This window comes from Schistocerca cancellata, chromosome 9 (genome assembly GCF_023864275.1).
Source record: "Schistocerca cancellata isolate TAMUIC-IGC-003103 chromosome 9, iqSchCanc2.1, whole genome shotgun sequence".
Taxonomy (NCBI): Eukaryota; Metazoa; Arthropoda; class Insecta; order Orthoptera; family Acrididae; genus Schistocerca; species Schistocerca cancellata.
The window spans coordinates 287,527,550-287,554,858 of record NC_064634.1 but is presented as its reverse complement, the minus strand read 5'-3'; the positions used below and the strand labels follow the sequence as shown (position 1 = coordinate 287,554,858).

General features: G+C 38.3%; 2 protein-coding genes across 2 annotated transcripts in view; one reads left to right on the top strand and one right to left on the bottom strand.

The window, feature by feature from the left end:
• Nucleotides 1-543, bottom strand: part of LOC126101155 (uncharacterized) — a 102,649-nt gene extending 102,106 nt beyond the window's left edge. The window contains exon 1 of the mRNA XM_049911848.1: nucleotides 345-543. Within this exon, the coding sequence (XP_049767805.1) occupies nucleotides 345-484 (140 nt within the window). The 5' untranslated portion in view covers nucleotides 485-543. The remainder of the gene's footprint in view (nucleotides 1-344) is intronic.
• A 428-nt stretch (nucleotides 544-971) lies between these two features.
• LOC126101359 (gastrula zinc finger protein XlCGF48.2-like) overlaps nucleotides 972-27,309 on the top strand; it is an 86,512-nt gene continuing 60,174 nt past the window's right edge. The window contains exons 1-2 of the mRNA XM_049912027.1: nucleotides 972-1,733; nucleotides 22,044-22,294. Coding sequence (XP_049767984.1) covers nucleotides 1,178-1,733; nucleotides 22,044-22,294 — 807 coding nt within the window. The 5' untranslated portion in view covers nucleotides 972-1,177. The remainder of the gene's footprint in view (nucleotides 1,734-22,043; nucleotides 22,295-27,309) is intronic.

The following is a 27,309-nucleotide window of genomic DNA, read 5'->3' as shown; positions in this document are numbered from 1 at the left end:
GTGTATCTAATGAAATTTGTGAAAGCAACTCCTGTTGGCTCTTCAGTAAAATTATACTGCTACTTTTCAAAATTCCGTCGCCGAAAGGACATGGCGCTACTGAAAAGGACGATAAGATCTCAAGTTAATCGTGAAGAAAGTATACTCCTCTTCTACTGGATTCACAAAGCGTTTTCTGGGAGTGCTTTTAAAAGGAGTTGCCGAAGAGAAAATAAGTGTTTTTTTAAACGATACAATAACAACGGCATAGACATTACACAGATCAAAATTATTGTAAATCGTTGATCAAAGTTAATGACACAATTACATTAAAACAGAAAAACTAAAAACTATCTTTCCCGAACCTTGCTTCCTGGCGAAGAGCTTTTATTCGTTTTTCTAGCAATTCCGAATTTGTTTCTAATTGCTGCAGTAAGTACCGATTCTTCCTTCGCAAATGCTCCATACGTGGGCTAATGTTATACTTCATAACTTTACAATTCATTCACAGTTCCTGGTGGCTGTCCAATTCGGTTTTTAAAATCTCGGAACGCACACAGACTAGGTAACATGCAGCCACTGAGCATACATCACAGAAACAAGTTACAAGAAACTTCTCTATTGAAATAAACATAGCTCACAGTAAATTATGCAGAAAATATTTATTCAAATACAAACTGACTGTATATTTAATCGACAGTGTATATTTTCTAAAAAGAATTTTTGAAGACGAATTGTACATGCTATCCTATTGGTAACCATGGATAATCCGCCATTGCAAAAAGAAACAATACGCTATCGGAAATGCTGTGTTTATTGTGGAAAGTGTTTACAAACTTGCGAAGTGTGTGATTTATTCTAAGAAGTTACAGGGTAGAGGTTCTACTTTCACCAGCAATAGAAGCGGAGTCATACCTATATTTTTCAATAAATATTATCGAAATGAATGTTAAGCTTAAAAATACATATATTCGAGAACTGGATCAGTCTTTGTTCTTGAATGTATAGCAAACGAAAAAAGATCACATTAGAAGCTCTAACAGAAAACATAAGCTTTCGCAAGACCAATGTGAACTGGTGTACGAGTTTCCCATCTTCAAAAATTTTATTAAAATTAACGTTTTTGCGCATTCTATTTCTTGTGACCAACTAACAAATTCTACGATTTTTAACCATCATCTATTCCACACATTTCGAAATGAGTATTTCAAGTTTTACTACACAGCCTGTGATACAGCAGCAACCCAAACTCGAGACTGAACAGCTCCACTGCAATGCAGCCATGCACGTCTCCAGCCCTCAAGTTGAGCCTGTTTTTATTCATCCTACAAACGGATCAAGTTTGTCATATGGAGGGAGTTCTAGTACACCAGTTGAGTCAATGCCTGCAGTTGCAGCGAACATTCAGCAACCACCAGGAATGTGTTCTGAGTCCAACCACTCAGAGCATCTGTTGCCATCACAGAAATACAGCAACGGTGGTACTGCACTTGTGAATATGGGGGAAATCCCGACTGTAATGCAGCAACAACTGGGTGATAGAGGAGCTCTTGCAGCAATCAACATTCCATACCCAGGGGCAGTAACAAGTGGGGCACCAACAACACTTTTGACATTTCAACCTGCAGGGCGAACATTTGTGGCAGCTCCAGCGACTGGAGTTTGGCCAGTCAAGATCATGCAGAATGCCTCAACAATGACAGAGGAGTCAGAGCTACAAGCAATGCCGAAAATAGGACCAGTTCATGTTCCAGGTGAGTAATTACTGTTCAAGGTCTACGTGAATTTCTACAAAACTCCTTTGGTGAAAGTGTGCTTGGTTGGGGCGATACAAATAGATTTTACCCCCACATGTTGATTGAAACTATTGGTAACAAATCTAGCTGTACACCTCTGAACTACTTCAATGTCTGCCTTTAATCCTACCTGGTGGGGATCACAAACATTCAAGCAGTACCCAAGAGTGGGTTGCATAAGTGATATCCTTTGTAGGTGAGCTACACCATTCTAAGTGTCTCCTAATAAACTGAAGCCTTCCCTACAATCATCCTTACATCCTCATTCCATTTCATATCACTTTGCTGTGTTGCACCTAGATATTTAGTCGACATGATTGTTTAAGCAGCACACCATTACAGGATTGCTTTTCCTACCAATCTGCAATAACTTTCATTTTTCTGTACTCAACACATCAAATAAAAATTGTATCTAAGTTATCAGTAAACTGCTACTCACACTATCCATCAGACTGTTATTTCCTACACACTTCCTTGGGGACTCCTAACAGCATCCTTGTCCCTGATGAACACAAGCTGTGAAGGACAAAATATTGGGTTCTGTTACTAAAGAAGTCTTTGAGCGACTCACATAGCTGGAAAGCAATTGCATTTGCTTGGATCTTCATTAAAAGCCTGCAGTGGGGCATAATGTCAAACACTTTCCTTTTATCTATGAATATAGAGTTTAACTATTGCCCTTCATTCATGGTTTGCAGGATGTCATGAGAAAAGGATAGCTGAGTTCGGCGTGAGTGATACTTTCTAAATGTGTGCCGATTTGTGCACAGAAGCCTTATTGTGTTGAGCAAAGTTATTGTATTTAGACTTAGACAATGTTCAATAATACTGCAGCATATGGATGTTAAGGATATGGGTCTAATTTTGCGGGGCCATTCTTTTACCTTTCTTATATCCAGGAGTTAGTTGCTTTTTTTTTTTTTTCAGTCTCTGGGAATTTGTGCTGCGTGAGAGATCTGCGATAAATTCAAGCTAAGTAAGGGCCAATGCTGTAGAGTACTGTCTGTAAAACCAAATTGTGATTCCATCTGAACATGGTGACTTATTGGTTTTTAACCCTTTTAGTTGCTTGCCTATGCCAGTGATGCCCATTTTTATGTTCTCCATATGGGAGTCTGTGCAATGGTCAAATGGTGGTAGGCTTTGTCTGTGCGATCATCTTGCATGAATGGCTTTTAAACATGAAAATTAAAACTTCAGCTTTCAGTTAACTAGGGCCTATCTTCTATTGCTACACCAGAGAGGGCAGCAAGTGACTGGATAGATGCTGTTAACTTGCAGGTGGGAGGCAGGGAAGTATACAATATCTGTCTGCAAATAATGTAATTCTAACAGTGTGTATGTTTTGTTTCTGAGCTGGAGAAAGAGAAGCACTTCATCATGTGCTTACATTCCTAAAACTCACACTTACACTGGCTAGTGCAGTAGAACAGTAGACCATTACTATGGGTGACACAGGTCTACATGGACATGCTGTAATATGACACTGAATCTTATAATTTACAGTGTCACGTAAGCCGGAATTGTAATAGCACAGTGAAAACAGTTACAAACGAAAACAGAAAATGTAACCAATTAAAGAACATTAGTCCTTCATCCTTCCAAGTCTTAGCCTCGTTTCCCTTGAATGTCAAGACAATACTAAAGAAACGGAGATGAGTTGGGAGATATGATACTGTGAGAAGAATTTGACAGAATGGAAGATCTAAGTTGGAACAAGGCTGCTAGAGTACAGCACATTCCCTCAAAATTACTGAGGTCCTTGGGAGAGCCAACTGTGACAAAATTACTGAAATTGACTTTAGTAAAGCAAAAGCAGTAATGCTGAACTCTATTTTAAAATTTTCATTTACAAATGAAAATCCAGGTCTGTTGCCCAAATTTAATTCTCTCACCAATGTGAAATTGATTGATATAAATATTAGTGTCAGTGGTTTTGAGAAGCAGCTGAAGTTACTAAAACTCAACAAAATTCCAGAGTGCAATGGAATCCCTGTTGGATTCTATACTGAACTTGTGGCTGAGTTGGCCTCTCTTTTAACCACAATCTACAGTTGATCTCCCAAACAGAAAATCATGGCCAGTAGTTGAAAGGAAAAACAGGTCACACCCGTCTACAGGAAGAGATTACACCTCAATAATTATTTCAGTTGGGGGAGTGCATGTCATAGAACTGCTGAGGCTCCTAAACAATTCTGTATTTGCAATACCACTGATTTCTGATGTGGGAGTTAGAAATATAAAAAGATTTGCATACTTTTCTTACTTTAATTCTATTGTGTCATATGGGATCATATTTTGGGATAACTCGTCAAACTGAGCAAAAGTTTTTATAGTGCAAAGACAAGGAATTTGGTATTCTAACCTTGGCTTCTCAGTATATTTATTCCTTAATGAAATTTGTTGCAAATAATATGTCTCTGTTTCCAACTAATAGCTCAATACATAGTATCAATACGAGGAATAAGATCAATGTACATAAAGACCTGAAGTCACTTACCTGGTCCGAAAAGGGGTCCAGTACTCAGGAACACACATTTTCAATAAATTGCCAGCAACCATTAAAAACTTGGTTTCAGATAAAGCACAGTTTAGTCAGAATTTGAAAGACTTTTTGGTAGACAACTCCTTCTACTCTCTAGATGGATCTTAACAGGGAATGTTATAACAGCTTAAGTAAAAATGTCTGTTAGTTTTCAGTTTTGACAGCACTTGGTCACAACAGTCAAGATTACATACTTTGTGTATGATAAAGTTATTAAAAGTGCATAACTATGTTTCATTCTGACAGTGCATTAATTTTGTAAATAGTAGAAGTTCCATTTTACTGTAATGCATTCACATATCTTGACAGTCTCCTTCTGGACAGTCTCCTGAGAAATGACCAGGGAAGTGAGTATTACATTCAAACATTCTATGTTTTTTATGTTATGCTTTCTGACATGTTCCACAGCCATGAGAATCATCTGATTCTTGGGTCTATGGAACAAAAACTAAATCTAATCTAAACTAATCAAAATGATATCAGACAACTATTTGTCATATAATCTTGGAACTTATTCAGATCTCAGACGTTATAAGGTATGTCTAACAGAATGGCCTCCTCCATGCCAAACAGCATGGATTCCAGTAATATTGATCTCTTGAAATCCATCTCATACGTATCACCCATGGCATTCTGAAACCTTTCGAGCAAGATGAAGAGGTAGATGCAGCAAGTCTCAATTTCCAAAAAAGCATTTGACTCAGTATCACATCTTCGCTTATTATCAAAAGTACAGTTGTATGGCATATCAACTGGTATTTTTGTCTGGATTCAGGACTTTTCGGTATGTAGAACAAAGCATGTTATCTACACTACAGGCCATTAAAATTGCTACACCAAGAAGAAATGCAGATGATAAACGAGTATTCATTGGACAAATATATTATACTAGAACTGACGTGTGATTACATTTTCACGCAATTTGGGTGCGTAGATCCCGAGAAATCAGTACCCAGAACAACTACCTCTGTCCATAATAACGGCCTTGATACACCTGGGCTTTGAGTCAAACAGAGCTTGGATGGCGTGTACAGGTACAGCTGCCCATGCAGCTTCAACACGATACCACAGTTCATCAAGAGTAGTGACTGGCGTATTGTGATGAGCCAGTTGCTCGGCCACTATTGACCATACTTTTCAATTGGTGAGAGATCTGGAGAATGTGCTGGACAGGGCAGCAATCGAACATTTTCTGTATCCAGAAAGGTCCGTACAGGACCTGCAACATGCGGTCATGCATTATCCTGCTGAAATGTAGGGTTTTACAGGGATCGAATGAAGGGTAGAGCCACGGGTCGTAACACATCTGAAATATTTCGTCCACTGTTCAAAGTGCTGTCAATGGGAACAAGAGGTGACCGAGACGTGTAACCAATGGCACCCCATACCATCATAACGGGTGATACGCCAGTATGGCGATGACGAATGTCACCAAACACAGATGCGACCATCATGATGCTGTAAACAGAACCTGGATTCATCCACAAAAAATGACGTTTTGCCATTCATGCACCCAGGTTTGTTGTTGAGTACACCATCGCAGGCACTCCTGTCTGTGATGTCTGTGATGCAGCGTCAAGAGTAACCGCAGCCATGGTCGCCAAGCTAATAGTCCATGCTGCTCCAAACGTTGTCGAACTGTTCGTGCAGATGGTTGTTGTCTTGAAAATGTCCCCATCTGTTGACCCAGGGATCAAGACGTGGGTGCACGATCCGTTACAGCAATGCGGATAAGATGCCTGTCATCTCAACTGCTAGTGATACGAGGTCGTTGGGATCCAGCACGGCGTTCGTATTACCCTCCTGAACCCACCAATTCCATATTCTGCTACCAGTCATTGGATCTCAGCCGACACAAGAAGCAACGTCCCAATACGATAAACCGCAATCGCGCTAGGCTACAATCCGACCTTTATCAAAGTCGGTAACGTGATGGTACCCATTTCTCCTCCTTACACAAGGCATCACAACAACATTTCACCAGGCAATGCCGGTCAACTGCTGTTTGTGTATGAGAAATTGGTTGGAAACTTTCCTCATGTCAGCATGTTGTAGGTGTCGCCACCAGTGCCAACCTTGTGTGAATGCTCTGAAAAGCTAATCATTTGCATATCACAGCATCTTCTTCCCTGTTGGTTAAATTTCACATCTGTAGCACGTCATCTTCGTGCTGTAGCAATTTTAATGGCCAGTAGTGTAGCATGAAGAGTCAGTAACAGAGGTAGAAGTAACTTTGGGTGTGCCCCAGGGATGTTAGTTGGGACCCTTGCTGTTCATGTTGTATAATAACGACCATGACCTGGCAGACAAAATTAACGGCAACCTTAAACATTAGTCAGAGATGTAGTTATCTGTAATAACTTATTGTGAAAAAAGTTACATAAATATTTAATCAGATCTGAACAAAGTGGGACAAAGATTGCAAACCGTATGTTCAAAAATGTAAAATTGTACACTTCCTAAAATGAAAAAAAAGATAGCAAACATAGCCTGTATGTTAAAAAATGTAAAATTGCACACTTCATAAAATGGAAAAAAAAGTTTTATCTTCTGACTGCAGTGTCAGTGAGTCACAGCTGGAAACAGTCAACTCGTTCATATAGCTTTATGTAACAGTTTGTATGGTTGTGAAATGGAACTATCACATAGGCTCTGACATGGGTAAAGCAGGTGGCAGACTTCAGTTTGATGATAGAATATTAGGGAATTGCAGCCATTCTACATAAGAGATTGCTTACAAGTGACTTGTGCCACCCATCTTAGAACATTGCTCAAGTAGATGAGTCCCTTACCAAGTAGGACTAAAAGACAATATTGAACCTATACGCTGAAGTGCAGTACAAATAGTCACAGGTTATACAAATACGTAGTTTCACAGTGATATATAATGATAAAATTCACTTGGGCTTTGAACCGCATCAAATGGTTTGAAATCCACGAGCATTTGGTCAAGCACTCCTCGACCACTGTGAAGTGGTGACTGTTGAACAGTTGCTAATGTCACCCTTACACAGCCACGCTACCTTCAGTGACATCACTGGTGTTTGCTCCAAAGCTATACATGGTAATGTTGTTTCACACGTGCCGCCCCCATTTCTACCTTCTGATGGCCATGTTCCAAGCTGTGCTTAGCTGCAGGCCACCATCTTTATTAATGATGTTATCAGGAATTTTTATCTCAGTCACTTTTTTTATGATGCTGTCCCATAAACTATTAGTCTGTGTATTAACAGATGTCTCGGCAAATGCAATACAATGCCTGTTTTCTTCAGCATGTTCCACTACTACTGATGTCTCAGGATACCATGAGCAAAAACATCTCGTTTTCTAGATGGCATTGTTCAGTAGTAAGTATATTCTTCCCAACATATAATTATCCACACAAAATCATCTAAAAACACCAGGAGTATATAAGATACTGTGTGGGTGTGAACAGTTTTATGTCAGACAGACTGTATGTACTATTGAACTGTGCCATGAAGAACATGAGAGGTGTTTTTGCCTCAGGTATCCTGAGAAATGAACACTAGTGGAAGATATTCTAGAAAACATACTCTGTATTGCATTTGCTAAGACATCTGATATTTTGTAGACTAATAGTTTTTGGCAGAAAAATTTCTGAAAACATCCTCAATAAAGATGGGGGCCTCCAGTTAAGCACTACTTGGAACCTGGCCATTTGAAGGCTGAACTGAGCACTGCAAATGTGTAATAAAAATATTGTTACATTCCATCCTGGATTTTCCATTGTTTGGTTCATGAAAACTTTACCATATGTGGCACTGGATCGAGCACCTGTGATGTCACTGAAGGTAGTGCGACCATACAAGGATGGCAACAGCAATCCTTCGGCTGTCACCTCTTGACAGTGGCTAAGGAACACTCGGCCCAAAGCTCGTTGATTTTGAACCATGTAATGTGGCTGGAAGCCCGAGAGAATTTTGTTGGTCACAAGTTTGTTTAACCATGGAAGAGTGTCACAAGGTGCTGAAGAAACGTGCCATGTGCTTCACAGAGAGTTGCTGAACATTCATGTAGATGTAGAACCATTCCAACAGGTGTATAAGATATACGAGATAAACAAAATACCCTCAAACATTAAAAACATTGTAGTAATCTAATTTCTGAAGAAGATAGAAAGTACAAGACGACTTAGACAAAATTTCCAATTGGTGTGATGAATGGTAGCTAGCCGTAAATGTGGAAAAATATAAGTTAATGCGGATGAGGAGGAAGAACAACCTGCAATGCTCTGATACAGTATTACTAGTGTCCTACTTGACACAGTCAAGTTGCTTAAATATCTGGGCATGACATTGCAAAGCAATATTAGGTGGAACGAGCATGTGAAAACTGGTAGGGAAGGCAAATGGTCAACTTTGGTTTATCGGGAGAATTTTAGAAAAGAGTGGTTCACCTGCAAATAATTACGTATATAGGACACTAGTGCGATCTATTCTTGAGTAATGCTTGAGTGTTTCGAGTCTGTACCAGGTCAGATTGAAGGAAGACATCGCAGCAGTTCAGAGGTGGGCTGCCAGATTTGTTACCGGTAGGTTCAAACAACATGTAAGTGTTACAGAGACGCTTTGGGAACTCAAATGGGAACCCCTGGTGAGAGGGCGGCATGTTTTTGAGAAACACTATTGAGAAAATTCAGAGAAGCTGACCACTGAATGATTCTATTGCCACCAAATACATCGCATGCAAGGACCCTGAAGACAAGATATGAGAAATTGGGCTCATACTGAGGCGTACAGACTGTTGTTTTTCCCTCACTCTGTTTGCACCCTTCACCATGCACCGGCTTACAGAGTGTCTATGTAGATATACAGGGTGTTACAAAAAGGTACAGCCAAACTTTCAGGAAACATTCCTCACACACGAAGAAAGAAAATATGTTATGTGGACATGTGTCCGGAAACGCTTACTTTCCATGTTAGAGCTCATTTTATTACTTCTCTTCAAATCACAATAATCATGGAATGGAAACACACAGCAACAGAACGTACCAGCATGACTTCAAACACTTTGTTACAGGAAATGTTCAAAATGTCCTCCGTTAGTGAGGATACATGCATCCACCCTCCGTCGCATGGAATCCCTGATGCGCTGATGCAGCCCTGGAGAATGACGTATTGTGTCACAGCCATCCACAATATGAGCACAAAGAGTCTCTACATTTGGTACCAGGGTTGCGTAGACAAGAGCTTTCAAATGCCCCCATACACGAAAGTCAAGAGGGTTGAGGTCAGGAGACCGTGGAGGCCATGGAATTGGTCCGCCTCTACCAATCCATCGGTCACCGAATCTGTTGTTGAGAAGCGTACAAACACTTTGACTGAAATGTGCAGGAGTTCCATCGTGCATGGACCACATGTTGTGTCGTACTTGTAAAGGCACATGTTCTAGCAGCACAGGTAGAGTATCCCATATGAAATCATGATAACATGCTCCATTGAGCGTAGGTGGAAGAACATGGGGCCCAATCAAGACATCATCAACAATACCTGCCCAAACGTTCACAGAAAATCTGTGGTGATGACGTGATTGCACAATTGCATGCGGATTCTCATCAGCCCACACATGTTGATTGTGAAAATTTACAATTTGATCATGTTGGAATGAAGCCTCATCCATAAAGAGAACATTTGCACTGAAATGAGGATTGACACATTGTTGTATGAACCATTCGCAGAAGTGTACCCGTGGAGGCCAATCAGCTGCTGATAGTGCCTGCACACGCTGTACGTGGTACGGAAACAACTGGTTCTCCTGTAGCACTCTCCATACAGTGATGTGGTCAACATTACGTTGTACAGCAGCAACTTCTCTGACGCTGACATTAGGGTTATCGTCAACTGCACGAAGAATTGCCTCGTCCATTGCAGGTGTCCTCGTCATTCTAGGTCTTCCCCAGTCGTGAGTCATAGGCTGGAATGTTCCGTGCTCCCCAAGACGCCGATCAATTGCTTTGAACATCTGCCTGTCGGGACACCTTCATTCTGGAAATCTGTCTCGATACAAACGTACCGCGCCACGGCTATTGCCCCATGCTAATCCATACATCAAATGGGCATCTGCCAACTCCGTATTTGTAAACATTGCACTGACTGCAAAACAACGTTCGTGATGCACACTAACCTGTTGATGCTATGTGCTGATGTGCTTGATGCTAGTACTTTAAAGCAATGAGTCGCATGTCAACACAAGCACCGGAGACAACATTACCTTCCTTCAATTGGGCCAACTGGCGGTGAATGGAGGAAGTACAGTACATACTGACGAAACTAAAATGAGCTCTAACATGGAAATTAAGCGTTTCCGGACATATGTCCACATAACATCTTTTCTTTATTTGTGCGTGAGAAATATTTCCTGAAAGTTTGGCCATACCTTTTTGTAACACCCTGTAGATGTAGATGTAGACAGGTGCTGAAAGGTGTGAATATTTTTGAACGATCAGTTAAATAACTCATACTTGCAAAATACTGACACAATTTTTTTAGAGAAGAATAGGACAACGGAAAATGACTTTGGAGAATATCATTTTGGGTTCTGGAAATTTACTTAATAGAATGCTGTAGTTCATACGGTCAAAGGCTTTTGACAGGTCACAGAAAATGCCAGTAGCCTCTAATTTATTACGTAACAAATTAAGCACGTACTCACTGTAAGTGTAAATAGTTTTCTCTATATCAGAACCCTTAATAAACCCAAACTGTGCCTTGAATAATATATTATTTGCAGTTAGACTTGAACAATATATTATTTGCAGTCAGATGATTAAGGAGATGCTTGAATTGAACATTTTCAAATATTTTTGAAAAAGCCGGCAAAAGTGAAATTGGTCGATAGTTTGATGGTATGTCTTTATCCCCCTTCTTGTAAAGGGGCGTTAGCCAGTCTGGAAATGTTCTGCTGATAAGAGACTGATTACAAAAATAACTTAAGACAGAACTCAACTAGCATGAGCACTCTTTGATTAACTTCATTGATATGTTATCATACACACTAGAATACTTAGATTTTAAGGATTTTATTATTGACGCTACTTCTTTGGGAGACATGAGTGTCATTTCCATTTTACTGAAGGTATTTTTAAAGACTAGTCTCAGATATTCCATTGCACTGTTCACTGAACCTGATAACCTCAAGCTGTAAGCAACAGAAATGAAGTATTTGTTCAAGAGGGTTTCAAAACTAAGTGCACTTGTTAACAATGTCTCATTTGATAAGCGACAGCAAAGGGCTTGGAAGAGCAGTTGAATGGAATAGATAGTAAAATTTTAATAAAGCACAACCCAGCCTACAACAGGTGATGTATTATTTTATTAAACATTTAGAGGCTGTGGATTCCCAGCGAAGCTAAATCGGAATGGATAGTGTCGTAAAAGAAAAAATCTGATTTGGGGAACATCTGCAACTGAGGATCTTATTAACTGAATTAAAAATCTGCTTCATTTGTAAATAATATGTCTTCATTGTACAACTAGTCCAGAGTTACATGACAAACACAGGTAAAGCTGTGATTAATGGCACTACTCACGTGATTTGTTAAGTCGTGGATATCTGGTGGGTGGACCAGTCAATCATGTGGGATCAAAATCATGTCTATGCGACACACGGGAGTGTAACAGAAATGCTAAGGTATGGGGAGGGACACAAATAAAATACAACATAGAAAATAAATAAGATGAGCATGCACATTTATGCATAAGTACAACAGACAAGAAACTAAATGGTGCAGCCCGATGGCTTACGAGCTGAGCATAGCAGACCTATGTAAGAACTAAATACATGAGAAAATAAGGAAAACTTCGTATTGACTGTGTAGCCAAAAAGATACACATCTGGTGGAGAGTGGCAAAACATCTGAAGCCTGTGTTCAGCAGATAAAACACAATGTGAACAAAAATTATAGGTATCACCCTTGCAGGATCATAAAATAAGCACAAAACAGAAAAGTGCATGAGCAGGTGGAAAATAAATAAAACAGGGAAGAAACTAAGACAACCGAGATTAGATACAAATACAGACCTAATAAAAAAATTTTCTTTTACATATTGCATGATAAAATAAGATTCCGGTACATTAGAGATAACAGAGGAACAAGAGGCATTGGGTTAAAATATAAATGTGTAAAGAGTGGAAGTATCATTGTCGTAACTACTTCTATAATACTGGAGATTACGGAAGCTTGAAAGACATAGGCATGAGTGCATCATTGTGTTGCTTAAGTAACTCATAATTACTTAGAAAGAAAGATGATGAGACTTACCAAACAAAAGCGCTGGCAGGTCGATAGACACACAAACAAACACACACATACACACAAAATTCAAGCTTTCGCAACGAACGGTTGCTTCGTCAGGAAAGAGGGATGGAGAGGGAAAGACGAAAGGATGTGGGTTTTAAGGGAGAGGGTAAGGAGTCATTCCAATCCCGTCTGCTTGTGTCTGTGTATATGCGGATGGATATGTGTGTGTGTGCGAGTGTATACCTGTCCTTTTTTCCCCCTAAGGTAACTCTTTCCGCTCCCGGGATTGGAATGACTCCTTACCCTCTCCTTTAAAGCCCACATCCTTTCGTCTTTCCCTCTCCTTCCCTCTTTCCTGACGAAGCAACAGTTTGTTGCGAAAGCTTGAATTTTGTGTGTATGTGTGTGTTTGTTTGTGTGTCTATCGACCTGCCAGCGCTTTTGTTTGGTAAGTCTCATCATCTTTCTTTTTAGATATATTTTTTTCCACGTGGAATGTTTCCCTCTATTATATTCATAATTACTTAGAATAGACGTATGTTTGAGTGTGGTTTACTCATTTAATGTAGTCAGGATTATGATTAAGACTGTAAGCGATATCTCTTTCTTCTAGAAGGTTGAGGATATGTCCTTTAGGTTGTAGGTGGAGGATGCCAAGGGTTTTATTGGTATCAGTTAATTGTTATCCTATATATGCAATATCTATTTTATTCTTCACTCCTTTATTTTTGTTCACATTACTTTTTATCTCATGGATGCTTGCTTCAGATGTTAATTGATAACCAAGCTGGTTTCTGTTTTTGCCAGAGTATACTACATGTGTATATTTTTGTCTGTGCAATCCCCACAGACAGTGTGTTATACATTTTTCCATACCCTTTGTTACTGCCTTGTATGTCTCTTATTAATTTTGCATTAAACTTTTGTATATTTGTCCACTTTGTGCTGATGTAGAAGGCTGAACAGTGCTCGCATACTACCAGTGTTTAAATACTACAACCAAATTATCAGTTAGGATGAATGGGCATAGGAAGAGGGTGTATACTGGCAACTCACAATATCCTGTTGCAGAGCATGCTTTACAATGTGACAAATGTGACCTCGCAACTGTTTCACCACATGCACCATCTGCATTCTTCCCCCAGACGCCAGTCTCAGAACTCTGCAGGTGGGAACTAGCACTACAACATGTCCTTTGTTCTCGCCACCCACCTGGCCTCAATTTACATTAATTTCTTAGGTCTCAACATTTCTTCACTGTAACTACTTCTTTCTTCACTCCGTTTTAGTTTTCTACATGTTTCATTGTCTTTCCCGTCTATTTTCCACCGCCCCTCTCCCACCTCTGTTACGTACAATTAACTTAGCTTTTCACTCTTATTAACTCATACTATTTAAAAAGTAATCTATGTCTGTTTATTACCCTGCCTTCCACCTTTAAGCTCTCAGGTTTTCAAATCTCGTCTGATGCAGTCCCCAACAATCAATCTTTCCTTCTCATCCCCTACGATAAGTCTCCCCTGACTTGCAGTTCTGGGCGACTTCCCTGAAATCTGCTCATTTTCCTAGACATCTCCAGTCCTTTTCCTTCACCCTTCTTCCTTCCACTACAACCCTTCTACATGAAGGAGTCACTGACTCCGAAAGCTTGCCAATTACAACTCTCTTTTATGTGTGTGTTCTGCCACCACTTGGTTAGTAGGTTTTTTTGTCTATCCAATTAAATAGTTTACATAATGTGTATCACAGCTACAGATTCCACAGCCTACCACAGTAGTACAAGTTTATATGCCAACTAGCTCTGCAGACGACGAAGAGATTGATGAAATGTATGATGAGATAAAAGAAATTATTCAGATAGTGAAGGAAGATGAATATTTAATAGTCGTGGGTGACTGGAACTCGATAGTAGGAAAAGGAAGAGAAGGAAACGTAGTAGGTGAATATGGAATGAGAGTAAGGAATGAAAGAGGAAGCTGCCTGGTAGAATTTTGCACAGAGCATAACTTACTCATAGCTAACACTTGGTTCGAGAATCATAAAAGAAGGTTGTACGCATTCCATTATCCTCATTTGCTTTTGTTGATGTTCATCTTAGACCCTCCTTTCAAGACACTGTCCATTCCGTTCAACTGCTCTTCCAAGTCCATCACTGTCTCTGATAGAATTACAATGTCACCGGCGAATCTCAAAGTTTTTATTTCTTCTCCATGGATTTTAGTACCTACTCAGACCTTTTCTTTTGTTTCCTTTACTGGTTGCTCAATATACAGATTGAATAGCATCAGGGAGAGGCTACAACCGTGTCTCACTCCCTTCCCAACCACTGCTTCACTTTCATGTCCCTCGGCTCTTATAACTGCCATCTGCTTTCTGTACAAATTGTAAATACCTTTTCGCTCCCTGTATTTTACCCCCGCCACCTTCAGAATTTGAAAGAGAGTATTCCAGTCAACATTGTCAAAAGCTTTCTCTGAGTCTACAAATGCTAGAAACATAGGTTTGCCTTTCCTTAGTCTTTCTTCTAAGATAAGTCATAGGGTCATTATTGCCAAACGTGTTCCAACATTTCTACGGAATCCAAACTTATCTTCCCCGAGGTCGACTTCTACAAGTTTTTCCATTTGTTTGTAAAGAATTTGCGTTAGTATTTTGCAGCTGTGACTTATTACACTGATAGTTCGGTAATTTTGTTATCTGTCAATACCTGCTTTCTTTGGGATTGGAATTATTATATTCTTCTTGAAGTCTGAGGGAATTTCGCCTGTCTCACACACCTTGCTCACCAGATGGTAGAGTTTTGTCAGGACTGGCTCTCCCAAGGCTGTCAGTAGCTCTAATGGAATGTTGTCTACTCCCGGGGCCATGTTTCGACTTAGATCTTTCACTGCTCTGTCAAACTCTTCACACAGTATCATATCTCCCATTTCATCTTCATCTACATCCTCTTCCATTTCCACAATATTGTCCTCAAGAACATCGCCCCTGTATGGACCATCTATATACTCCTTCCACCTTTCTGGTTTCCCTTCTTTGCTTAGAACTGAGTTTCCATCTGAGCTCTTGATATTCATGCAAGTGGTTCTCTTTTCTCCGAAGGTCTCTTTAATTTTCCTGTAGGTAGTATCTATCTTACCCCTCGTGAGATAAGCCCTTACATCCTTACATTTGTCCTCTAGCCATCCCTGCTTAGCCATTTTGCACTTCCTGTTGATCTCATTTTTGAGACGTTTGTATTCCTTTTTGCCTGCTTCACTTGCTGCATTTTTGTATTTTGTCCTTTGTCTCTTCTGTTACCCAAGGATTTCTACTAGCCCTCATCTTTTTACCTACTTGATCCTCTGCTGCCTTCCCTTCACTATTTCATTCCTCAAAGCTACCCATTCTTCTTCTACTGTATTTCTTTCCCCCATTCCTGCCAATTGTTCTCCTATGCTCTCCCTGAAACACTGTACAACCTCTTGTTCTTTCAGTTTATCCAAGTCCCATCTCATCAAATTCCCACCTTTTTGCAGTTTCTTCAGTTTTCATCGACAGTTCATAACCAATAGATTGTGGTCAGAGTCCACATCTGCCCCTAGAAATGTCTTACAATTTAAAACCTGGTTCCTAAATCTCTGTCTTACCATTATATAATATCTGAGCCCTTCCAGTATCTCCAGGCTTCTTCCATGCGTATAACCTTCTTTTATGATTCTCGAACCAAGTGTTAACTATGAGTAAGTTATGCTCTATGCAAAATTCTACCAGGCGGCTTCCTCTTTCATTTCTTAGCCCCAATCCACCTACTACGTTTCCTTCTCTTCCTTTTCCTACTGTTGAATTCCAGTCACCCGTGACTATTAAATTTTCGTCTCCCTTCACTACCTGAATAATTTCTTTTATCTCATCATACATTTCATCAATAATTTCATCATCTGCAGAGCTAGTTGGCATATAAACTTGTACTACTGCAGTAGGCATGGGCTTCGTGTCTATCTTGGCCACAATAATGCGTTCACTATGCTGTTTGTAGTAGCTTACCCACATTCCTATTTTTTTTTATTCATTATTAAACCTACTCCTGCATTACCCCTATTTGATTTTGTATTTATAACGCTGTATTCACCTGACCAAAAGTTTTGTTCCTCGTGCCACCAAACTTCACTAATTCCCACTATATCTAACTTTAACCTATCCATTTCCCTTTTTAAATTTTCTAACCTACCTGCCCGATTAAAGGATCTGACATTCCACGCTCCGATCCGTAGAACGCCAGTTTTCTTCTCCTGATAACGACGTCCTCCTGAGTAGTCCCCGCCCGGAGATCCAAATGGGGGACTATTTTACCTCCAGAATATTTTACCCAAGAGGACGCTATCATCATTTAATCATACAGTAAAGCTGCATGTCCTCGGGAAAAATTACGGCTGTAGTTTCCCCTTGCTTTCAGCCGTTCGCAGTACCACAACAGCAAGGCCGTTTTGGTTAGTGTTACAAGGCCAGATCAGTCAATCATCCAGACTGTTGCCCCTGCAACTACTGAAAAGGCTGTTGCCCCTCTTCAGGAACCACAAGTTTGTCTGGCCTCTCAACAGATACCCCTCCGTTGTGGTTGCACCTATGGTACGGCTGTCTGTATCGCTGAGGCACGCAAGCCTCCCCACCAATGGCAAGGTCCATGGTTCATGGGGGGGAGGAACTTATTATACAATTTTATTTCCTTATAGAAAATGCTGTTTCAAGTTCTTTTGTTTGTTTTTCCAAGGTAAATGTAAGTCCTAACTCTCTTTTTTTTCTGATTATGCATATAACTATAAGAAAGATACTTACTAATGATTCCCCTGATATACAAGACATTTGGTAGAGTTACTCGCTTGTTGTAGTAAGGATATTCAATTTTTTAAATAGTTATTTACAATGAATCAAGATACTACTTTCAGTTATTATCCTTACAGCCCTTTTCTGCAGTTTGGAAACTGTGTCCATGTGTTGTGCTTTTGATCCCTAGAAAAGACTCCCATAGGTCATAGGTTCATTCATAGCTAAAACAGACTTTAGGTAATTTTTAGAATTCTAGGGGAATGCAATCAATCTGTAAAGAAGATTGCTTACAAAACATGTGGGCCACTGTGCGTGGAGTATCGTTCAAGTGTGTGGAACCCTTGTCATACAGGACTTCTGGGAATTATTGAATGCATAGAAAGAACAGCAGCATGAATATTCACAGGTGTATGATCCATGGGAAAATGACATGGAAATTCTGAAGAAACTGAAATGAGAAAAGCTTGAAGATAAGCCCAAACTATCCCAAGAAAGCCTATTACAAAATTTCCATTACCAGTTTCAAGCAATGTACAGCTCCTGTGGGAATCATGAGGACAAGATTAGACTAATTATGGTGCGCACAGAGACCATTAAGCAATCATTCTTCTTCTACTCCAAATTTAAATGGACCAAAAAGAAGCCATAATAACAGTTATAAAGGAAATACCCCCTGCCATGTTCTTAACTGTGATTTGTGGGTTATGGATGTAGATGTAGACATTTAATTGATCATATGTAGGAATAGTATAGTTAGCTCAAGAAATAACTCTTATGAACCGATTATAGAATCGTAACAGTATAACATGCTCCCATTCTTTCTGCTAGTATCTTTGTGTGTTCATTTTATGTTAACTGACAATCAGCGTTCATCTATACTTAATGTGACGACAGAATTTTTTTTCCCTGCTGAAGTGCATGCTATATTTTTTTCTTTATGTTCCCTGTTAATGTATTACATTCTGCACAATTGTAAACATACATGAAGGTTTAATTTTCCTCCTGTTTTAGGAGTTCTGGTGTACTATCAGTGACTAATGTTGCTGTCACCAGAACTTTTACTTCATGTCAAATACTTTCAGGAAAGTGAAACAATGGAAAATCTAGGATGGGATAATGACAATATTATGAAAAGGATAGAATGCTACTCATCATATAGTGGAGATGTTGAGTTGCAGATAGGCACAACAAAAAGACTGTTAAACAAGTAAGCTTCCAGACAACATGCATGAATATAAGTGTGTGTGTGTGTGTGTGTGTGTGTGTGTGTGTGTGCGCGCGTGGTTGTTTGTGTGGTCTAATTTGGAAAAAGGCCTTTTGGCTGAAATCTTACTTGTTTAACAATCTTTTTGTTGTGCCTATCTGCATCTCCACATCTCCAGCACGTGGTGAGTAGCGATCTATACTTTTCATAATACTGGCAGGAAAGTCAATGATATGCATTGGGAACAGATTTGTACCCGATATACTACCCCGAGGAATGACTATGTTTGTATGTTTCTGTCTGACAATTGTTTTACTATAAATTTATGATCAGCAGACTTGTAAACTATCTCTGATTTTTGACACCATATTCCAGGTATGATAGGAACCACTATTTTTTCCTATTTGTCTTACAGCTACTGCTTCTGGGTATTTAACAGAATAAAAATAATGTTTTTGCAAAAAGACAGACTCTCATTAATTCGTTATTATTTTCTACAAGTATGAGAACAGAGCTTAGAATTCCATTATGCTAGTGCTTTTAGTTTGTTTAGTTTTATTTTAGTATTATTTTATGGTCAGCAGCATCAAAAGCTTGGGACAAGTCTAAGAATATATCTGTGACACAGTCGTCCTTGTCAATAGCTTTAAGCACCACTTTTGCAAACACTGTATTTGCCAATATTGTACTTCTCCTACTTCAAATACCAAATTTTACATGGCTAAGAGGATTGTACCTTTCTTTCATTTGTGATGAACAAAAGGACTGAGTTATTATGTTTGTTAATGGGTTTGTATGCTGTCTGTGCACACTTCGAGAACAGAGACTGCTGCATCTATGCCCGCCTGGCTTCTTATTTTTTAATTTTTGTATTGTCCTCCTTTGTTCAAACTCTGTTGTGGGAGACATCATTATTGTGTTTGCTGTGTAATGCAGTTTACATTCTTGTAAAGGGCATGATGTTTGTCAGTTACTGTGATATTTACATATTCTGATGTGGGGGTAGCAATGATACTAGTGGGAAGAATAGCCTGAACTCAACTAATTTTTGTTCAATTTGGGGTTTTTCCAAGTTTGAATTCTTTGCAGATTAAATTTGTCTGCCACAAACTGCCATTGAAAATACAGGGCAATTCGAAGGAATATAGCAGTTTCAAATGGATAAAACTTGTAATGCGGTGTGATACTTCAATAAGAATCACAGAGAAATTACAAGAAATTTTTTAAAAAATTCTGCAGTTTTAAGTTTCCAGTACGACTCTCCTTGGTCAGATAAGCAATTTTTAAGCTTTACTTCATTTCATATATATTTTGAAGCACATGCAAACTCTTCGATGCCAGTTCATTTAGAAATGTGAATTTTGAGTTATGGAATTGTTTTCAGCAAGAGAGGTACATACATAAAGTCTTTTATACAACTCTATAAAAAGAAACTGACGGGTGTCAAGAGATCTAACTGGCTGAGATCAGTACACAGCATCATCATGTCCATTATGACCGATCCAACTGTTTGGAAGAATATGGGTGTACCCCATCTTGTTGACAGATGTAATCTGTGGAATCCATATCAAGCTGTGGCAGGCAGCATGTCCAGGTAACTGATATTTGAAACCCTTAGCTCAAAGAAGAAAAATGGATCACACAATTTTTGTGCTGATGTCACACAGATTACATTACCTTCCAGTGAGTCATCTAGACATTGAGTTATAGGCAAAGATTTTTCTTTGCCATATTTTCAAATTTCATGCTTGTTAACCTTGTTACTTGGTGTAATGTTGCCTCATTGCTAAAAATTAAGCATGCAACAGATATTTCTTTCTCCATGGCTTTCACAATTGCTATAGCATAATCAATATATTTGACATAGTAAAATTTGAATTGTGTGTGCATGGGTGCCCATATGATAGTTTCTGGGTGGGGGGGACGGTGCGCTAGGCCTGGGAGTATGGTGTAGCTTTAATATTGTGGAAGACGAATGGTGACTTACAAGTAGCTATAAATTTTTTTTTCAGATCTTACCATGTTAGAACTATGTGATACTGACTTTTAAATTGTTTTCTTGAAAGTAAAACACCTTAATATAATATATTTTTTCCTTTCCCTAAGAACTAAGGGGGAGGGGGGTGGCGTTCCCTTAACCATAGATATGGGTGCCATTGTATGCATGGTTTCATTTTCAGCATAATTTTGTGGACAAACTAAATCACTATGGCACATCTAGCCCAATACTGTCTTTGTACATTGATTTCGTTGGACTATGTTCAAACAAAATATGGATTCTTTCAACTTTTTATGCTGATGCATATGGCCAGCTGGCACTGTTTCCTTTGAATGAATATCTTATTTCTTCAAACTGCCAATACCATGTCTGAATTTGGATGTGCTTCATTTTTATTTGATTTTAGTCTCCAGCGTTTATTTACTGGTGGTCAAGTCGTGGTGATACAGTCACAGGAAGGCTGAATGTGGTGCACTGCAGCCGAATTGTCCAGGGATACCTCACACAGTTCTACATTTTGTATTTATACTAACCTTGTGGCACAATGCCTATCCAGTCAGTACAGTTGTCAGCTAGGGGAGGGAACTATTTTCTGAGTCAAGGTTGGATACCAGCCTAGAATCTGTCAAAACTAGTGTGGGAAACTGTCTAAAATCTACACTAAGGCTAGATTGTGTATCATGCCAATGGTTGGTAATCTTCAGTTCGAATTCAATCCGGGTCTGTCTTTCTTCTTGTCTTGCAAGATAGCTTGCTGTGCATCAAGCTATATAAACAGGCTCTGTAGATGTTAAAGATATTGGTAACAGATAATTCCAGTGGAAATAGAACATGGAAGACAGCTCTCCAAAAGGAACAACTGTTCAACTGTTCTAAGGTAGACATTAGCATGATATTTTGAATGATAGTTGGGAGACCAGCCTGAGTCTTTGGATGTCACTAAAGCTAATGCTGTTCATAGGAAATTAAATATGTGCCAGAAGATGGTTCTTGAGTAATTATTACTGTTTACGATACAGGTAGTTGGGTCTTTTATCAGCAGACAAAACTGGTAATGAAGGATTGAAGTATCAAATTAGATTTCCTTGTTTGAAAATGAATATAATGGTGAAAACAAGATGATGTAAGATTAGAAATTGCTGGGAGACTTTGCAGAGGCAGAGGCAATTGGATGTGACAGGAACATGTGAAGATGTTGGGAAATGTATTGGGTGAGGTATCATTATAATTTCATTTGTGCGAAGAATAGCAAACCAAGTTTGATGTGACTTTGTACCTATTCCATTATCTATAAAGCACAACCCATATTGCCCCTTTACATGTATTAGCACTTTTTAGGACTCAATGCCTAGCTCAAAGTCCGATTATAATATTAAATTTGATTTTCAAGATAAAGTTACAGTACTCTCTGACATTTTGCTGTCACAAAAATGCAGGCTGTTTATTTACTTTTTCAGACAAGTCAAAGGAACTCGGCAATCAGACATGTGCTGAACCCCAAAATGGACAAATAAAAGGTACAACAGCAGAATCAGTAAAAGGAAATAGACATCAAATTAATGGTGTTGTTGACGATGATGTTGATGAAGAAGAAGAAGAAGATGATGATGATGAAGAAGAAGAAGACAGTGGTGACACCGATGATAGCAAATCTGATTTACACAAAGAAATGTTAGCAGAATGCCAGCAAATGCACCTGGAACAACAGGTTAGTATCCTGCTGCATAGGATGGAGTGACTAACGTATTGATAGGTCAGTATAACTATTTTTTGCCATTTGAAAGAGTTTTCAAAACTGTTTTGACATTGATTGAACTCTAGTAATTTAGAAAATTTCTTATAAGTAGGTTTTATGACTAATTTTACATTAATTAATTCACTTGTTTTCTTTATAATGTTGGCTATCATGAGAGCATTAACAATAGTTGGCCCTAGAAATTTGTCATTGATGTCACATTTACAAGTTCCTATGTGGGTATTCATCAAGTATGGGAATCTTTGTGCATGTAGAAGCAATTGGGCTGTATTTTCCCATGTTTTGTCTGTTGGAAATATATGAGTTTACATTGGAAATATATAAGAGTATACATTAGAAACAAAAGAGATGTTTAACTTTAGGAACTAGCCCAGTGACTACATCTGTATACCTTTCCTTCTAGAATTGTCAGCACAAATTAATGTAGTATCATTATTGTTACAACTTTGGTTAAATGGTAAAGCCTTTGAATGAACTTGCCTGCAAAAAATTTCCATTATATTTATAGTTGTTGTGAAACAACTTGGACTGTTTTTATTTTTTATCCCCCAGTGTAAGCTCCATAATTTGCAATAAATGTGGGATTGTCATTGTAGGTAGAAAGAAAGAGTGCACCCATTAAATCTAGTCAAGCATACAAGTGATGCTGTATTTAAAGTTTTCACCACAAAAATCCTTCAATTGCAAGGGAATGGGGAAAGAATGACTGTTTAGTCAGATTACTTATCAAGAGAAGTGCACCACGTGAAGGATGGAAAGCAAGTTTAAACAAACAGAAGGATGTATCAGAGAAGTTGCTCAAGAGAGCGAAAAGTCTAAGTTGCACTGATAGATTTACACTTCATATGAAACTAATTAATCACAGAGACATAAATCGTGGATTTGAATAAATTTATCAGTGATTAATGTGTAGGACAAGATGGACTGCATCTAAACAGGCTAGGGTCGGCAACATTGTGCAATATGTATAGTGGTATCTGTGAGATCATACTTAATAAGGGAAAGTAGTATGCTGAGATAGGAGTGTAAAAAGTGATAACAAAGTTGAAACGAAAATACACAAACAGCATTTCAAAACAGATGCCATTAGGAATATTCAAAAAAGTAACAACACGTTTGTAATGCAATTGAACATAAATGGGTTAAGTTCAAACTACACAAATGGCAGAGAAACAAAACTTAATGACTTGAAAATCATTTTGTCAGAAATACCAAATATCAAAGTTGTATACTTGAATGAACATTGGCTTACTAAGAATAGTATCAAAATCTTAAATAACATTGATAATTTGTATGTTGCCAGCAGCTTTTGTAGGAATAATTTAACTTGAGGAGGATCGTGCATACTTGTGGAAAGATCAGTGGAATATAGAGCATGACTCGATTTCAGTTCCCTTAATGAAGAATGTATATTTGAAAGCTGCTGCTTGGAGTTAGGGCAAAATATTGTAATCTTATCTGTGTATAGAATTCCAGGCACAGAAATAACAAAACATTTTTGTTGAAATTCCACTGTTTATTGCCAAAACTTCAAAAAGAAACCAAGAAAAGAGTCATAATAACTACTGGTTTCAACATAGATCTAGCAAGTGAAGCCAATAACTCAACAAAATTCATTGATATGATTCAAATATCAGGTTTCAGCACAAATTTCACTGATTTTACTCGAGTAAACGAAATGTCTGCAACATGTATAGATAATATTTTAACCAATTACACTTATAATAATTCGGAGGAAGGCAATGGCAAACCACCTCCGCTAGGACCTTGCCTAGTACAGCAGTGCGGGTCTCCCGCATTGTCCCTACCTGCGTCAAGGAGTATGGGACCTCGTCATCATCACACTTATAATGAGGCAAATAAGTTTTGTTTAAATTTAGAACTTTCTGATCATTGTGCCCTGTTTATGGAGTTGCCAAAAACAATAGAACCTTGCTCGAAAAAAACCTACACCAAACGCCAGTTCAGCAGAGAAAATATTAACTTATTCTATCGTAGATTAAACAAGGTGGAGTGGGCTATAGATCATAGTATTTCATGCTCTGAAAATTGTGCTACTTTCGTGGCCTACACGTTTTTAATGTAACTTTTCCCCTTACTGTACATCATAAAAATGTAGGAAATAAAGTAAAGTGAATTACTGAAGGAATAAAAATTTCAAGTGCAAGAAAAAGACAGCTACATAGGGAACTAAAACATAGCAAATGTCCTGATTTTGTTGCCCATGTAAAAGATTACAAAAATATGTTTAAAAATGTTGTAAAGGCAGCTAAAGAACTGGCAAATAATAGATTTATATTGGATAGTGAAAACAAATCACAAGCATTATGGTCAGTGATCAAAGCTGAAACAGGTGCCACAGATAGAGGCCATGATATTTCTGAAATCAATATAGAGGATAAAACTATTGTAAAACCTGATCAAATTTTTGAATTATTTAATGATTTTTTTATAAATTTAAACAAATCTAATGTCAATGTCGCAGAGTACCCAGACAAGGTAAATTTCTTCAACAGTGAGCAATTTGATGGTGAATTTTTCAGTACTTTTCCAAAACTACTGTAAAAGATATAGAAAATGTGATCCTATCACTAAAAAGTAAAACATCAGCAGGATGGGATGGGATACCAACAAAAGTGTTAAAAAAACAGCCCCTAAAATAATTGCACAGCCACTAGCTACAACAGTTAACCAGTCCCTTCAAGAAGGTTATTTTCCAAACACACTGAAGTACGCAGTAGTTAAGCCACTATTCAAAAAAGGCACAAAAGAACATATGGGAAACTATCGCCCAGTCTCTCTTCTTCCATCACTATCAAAAATATTTGAAAAGGTAGTCACCATACAAATTCAAAATTTCGTAGAAAAATTTAAAATAATCTCAAAAAATCAGTATGGATTTCAAACAGGCAAAACCACAGTATCTGCTGTAAATAATTTTGTTGATAAAATTAGCTCATCTCTTGACAACTCACTGCACGCCACAGGAATTTTTCGTATCCTATAAAAAGCCTTTGATAGTGTGAATCACTCACTGCTACACTGTAAACTGGAAAAGTATGGAATAAGGGGCACAGTATTAGAATGGTTTAAGTCCTATCTAACCAACTGAAGACAAAAAGTGGTTATAACATGAGAGAGAGGAACTTAATACTTTGAAATGGAAAACCATTTCACATGGAGTACCCCAAGGTTCTGTGTTGGGTCCCATACTGTTTTCGTTTCAGATAAATTATCTGCCACTTAATATTGGGTGTCACAGTTTTATTTGCAAGTGACACATCTTTAATCATTGAAAGTAACAATACTGATCAAATTCCACAAACTGCTCTAAATGCTTTAGAAAAATTAGATACCTGGTTTGATTTAAATGGGTTAAAGTTAAACATGGAAAAGACTCAGTTAATGCAGTTTAAAACAAAACAAGCAAAATTAAATTATATTCAGGCCAGACACAGAAACCAGGACTTGCAGGAAGCTAGCTGTGTGAAATTCCTAGGAATGCAACTAGATAAAAATCTATCATGGGGATCACGTATACAGTACCTTCCAAATAAACTAAATAGCCTAGTAGTTGCAATGAGAATATTGTACAATGCTACCAACATGGGCATAAGAAAAGTAGTATATTACAGCTACTTTGAGTCAGTAATAAGGGATGGAATTGTATTTTGGGGTAACTCGAACTATATGTGTCGAATACTAAAACTTAAGAAAACCATCATTAGAAATGTGTACAATGTAGGGCGAAGAAAATCATGTCGCCCACTACTGTTGATATTAAGTGTTCCCTCACTATACATGTATGAGCTGATTATCTTTGTACTCAGTAACCCTGATTTATTTGTAGCAAATCATTTTCAACATGATTACAATACCAGAAAGCAAAATAATTTTATGCTGGCCACCCACCGTTTGAAACTTTATGCTCAAACTCCACATTATATGGGTATGAAAATTTATAACAAAGTGAAAGGAAGAGAATTGCTCAGCATAAATTTAGAAACACTGAATAAATCCTTATATGAGAAACTAGTGCAGAAAAGTTACTATTCAGTAGAAGAATTCATAAATGACAACCTGAAAATTTGAGCAGGAGAGAGCAAGCACATAGCACTGTTAATGTTAAAAGTCTGTTACTTTTTAAGGAAAATTATTAACTGCTTAGTTAAGTAATTATTCAGAACTGTATATTATATTACTGGTATTATAAGGAAAATTGTAAACCAGTTTTTGGTGTTTTGATGAGTCTTCTGTACCTCAAGTCAATGGCTTGAAATTGTATGTTATGAGACAAACTTCTACTTCCACTTCTACTTCTGGACAGAATACAAAGAACTTGATGAGGGAACTTTGAGAATTTATGGAAACATGGTAATACCAGTGATGATTATTGAAATTTCTATAATTAAGGCCTAATGGAAATGCACAGGTTTTTGTTAGGGGAAACTGTGTTAACAAAGGGGTCAAAACGAGGAAGCAAAGACATTATAGGTCAGATGAGAAGGCTGAATGGAGGAGGAGGACAATGGTGTTTTTTTGAGGGTGGGGGCGGGGTTGAGAAACAAGACATTACACAAAATATGACAAGAAAGAACAAAGGGTGCAGATTTAAGGAAAAGGAGGAGAAACTATTTGTGTATTTAAAATAGAACTAGAGTGGGTCTGTGGCGGTGACATGGACTGAAAGTTCAAGATGTATAAGGAGTAAGAGAAAAAATAATGAAGCATAGATAACATATTTTGTCAGGAAAAGGAGAGGAGGAGCAAAGAAGTAGAGGGTTATGCATTGAAAGAGTAGAGAAACAGCATAAACCTCCTGATGGTAGGCTAAAACAACGGTTTAGGAGACTGAGATGGAAGATGGGCACTTGGAAGACAGGTATGGTATGAGATGATAGCATACATTTTGAGAGAAGTCTTTATTTTTAAATGTAGTGATGTCGCTGTGGATTGGAGGGTCCAGA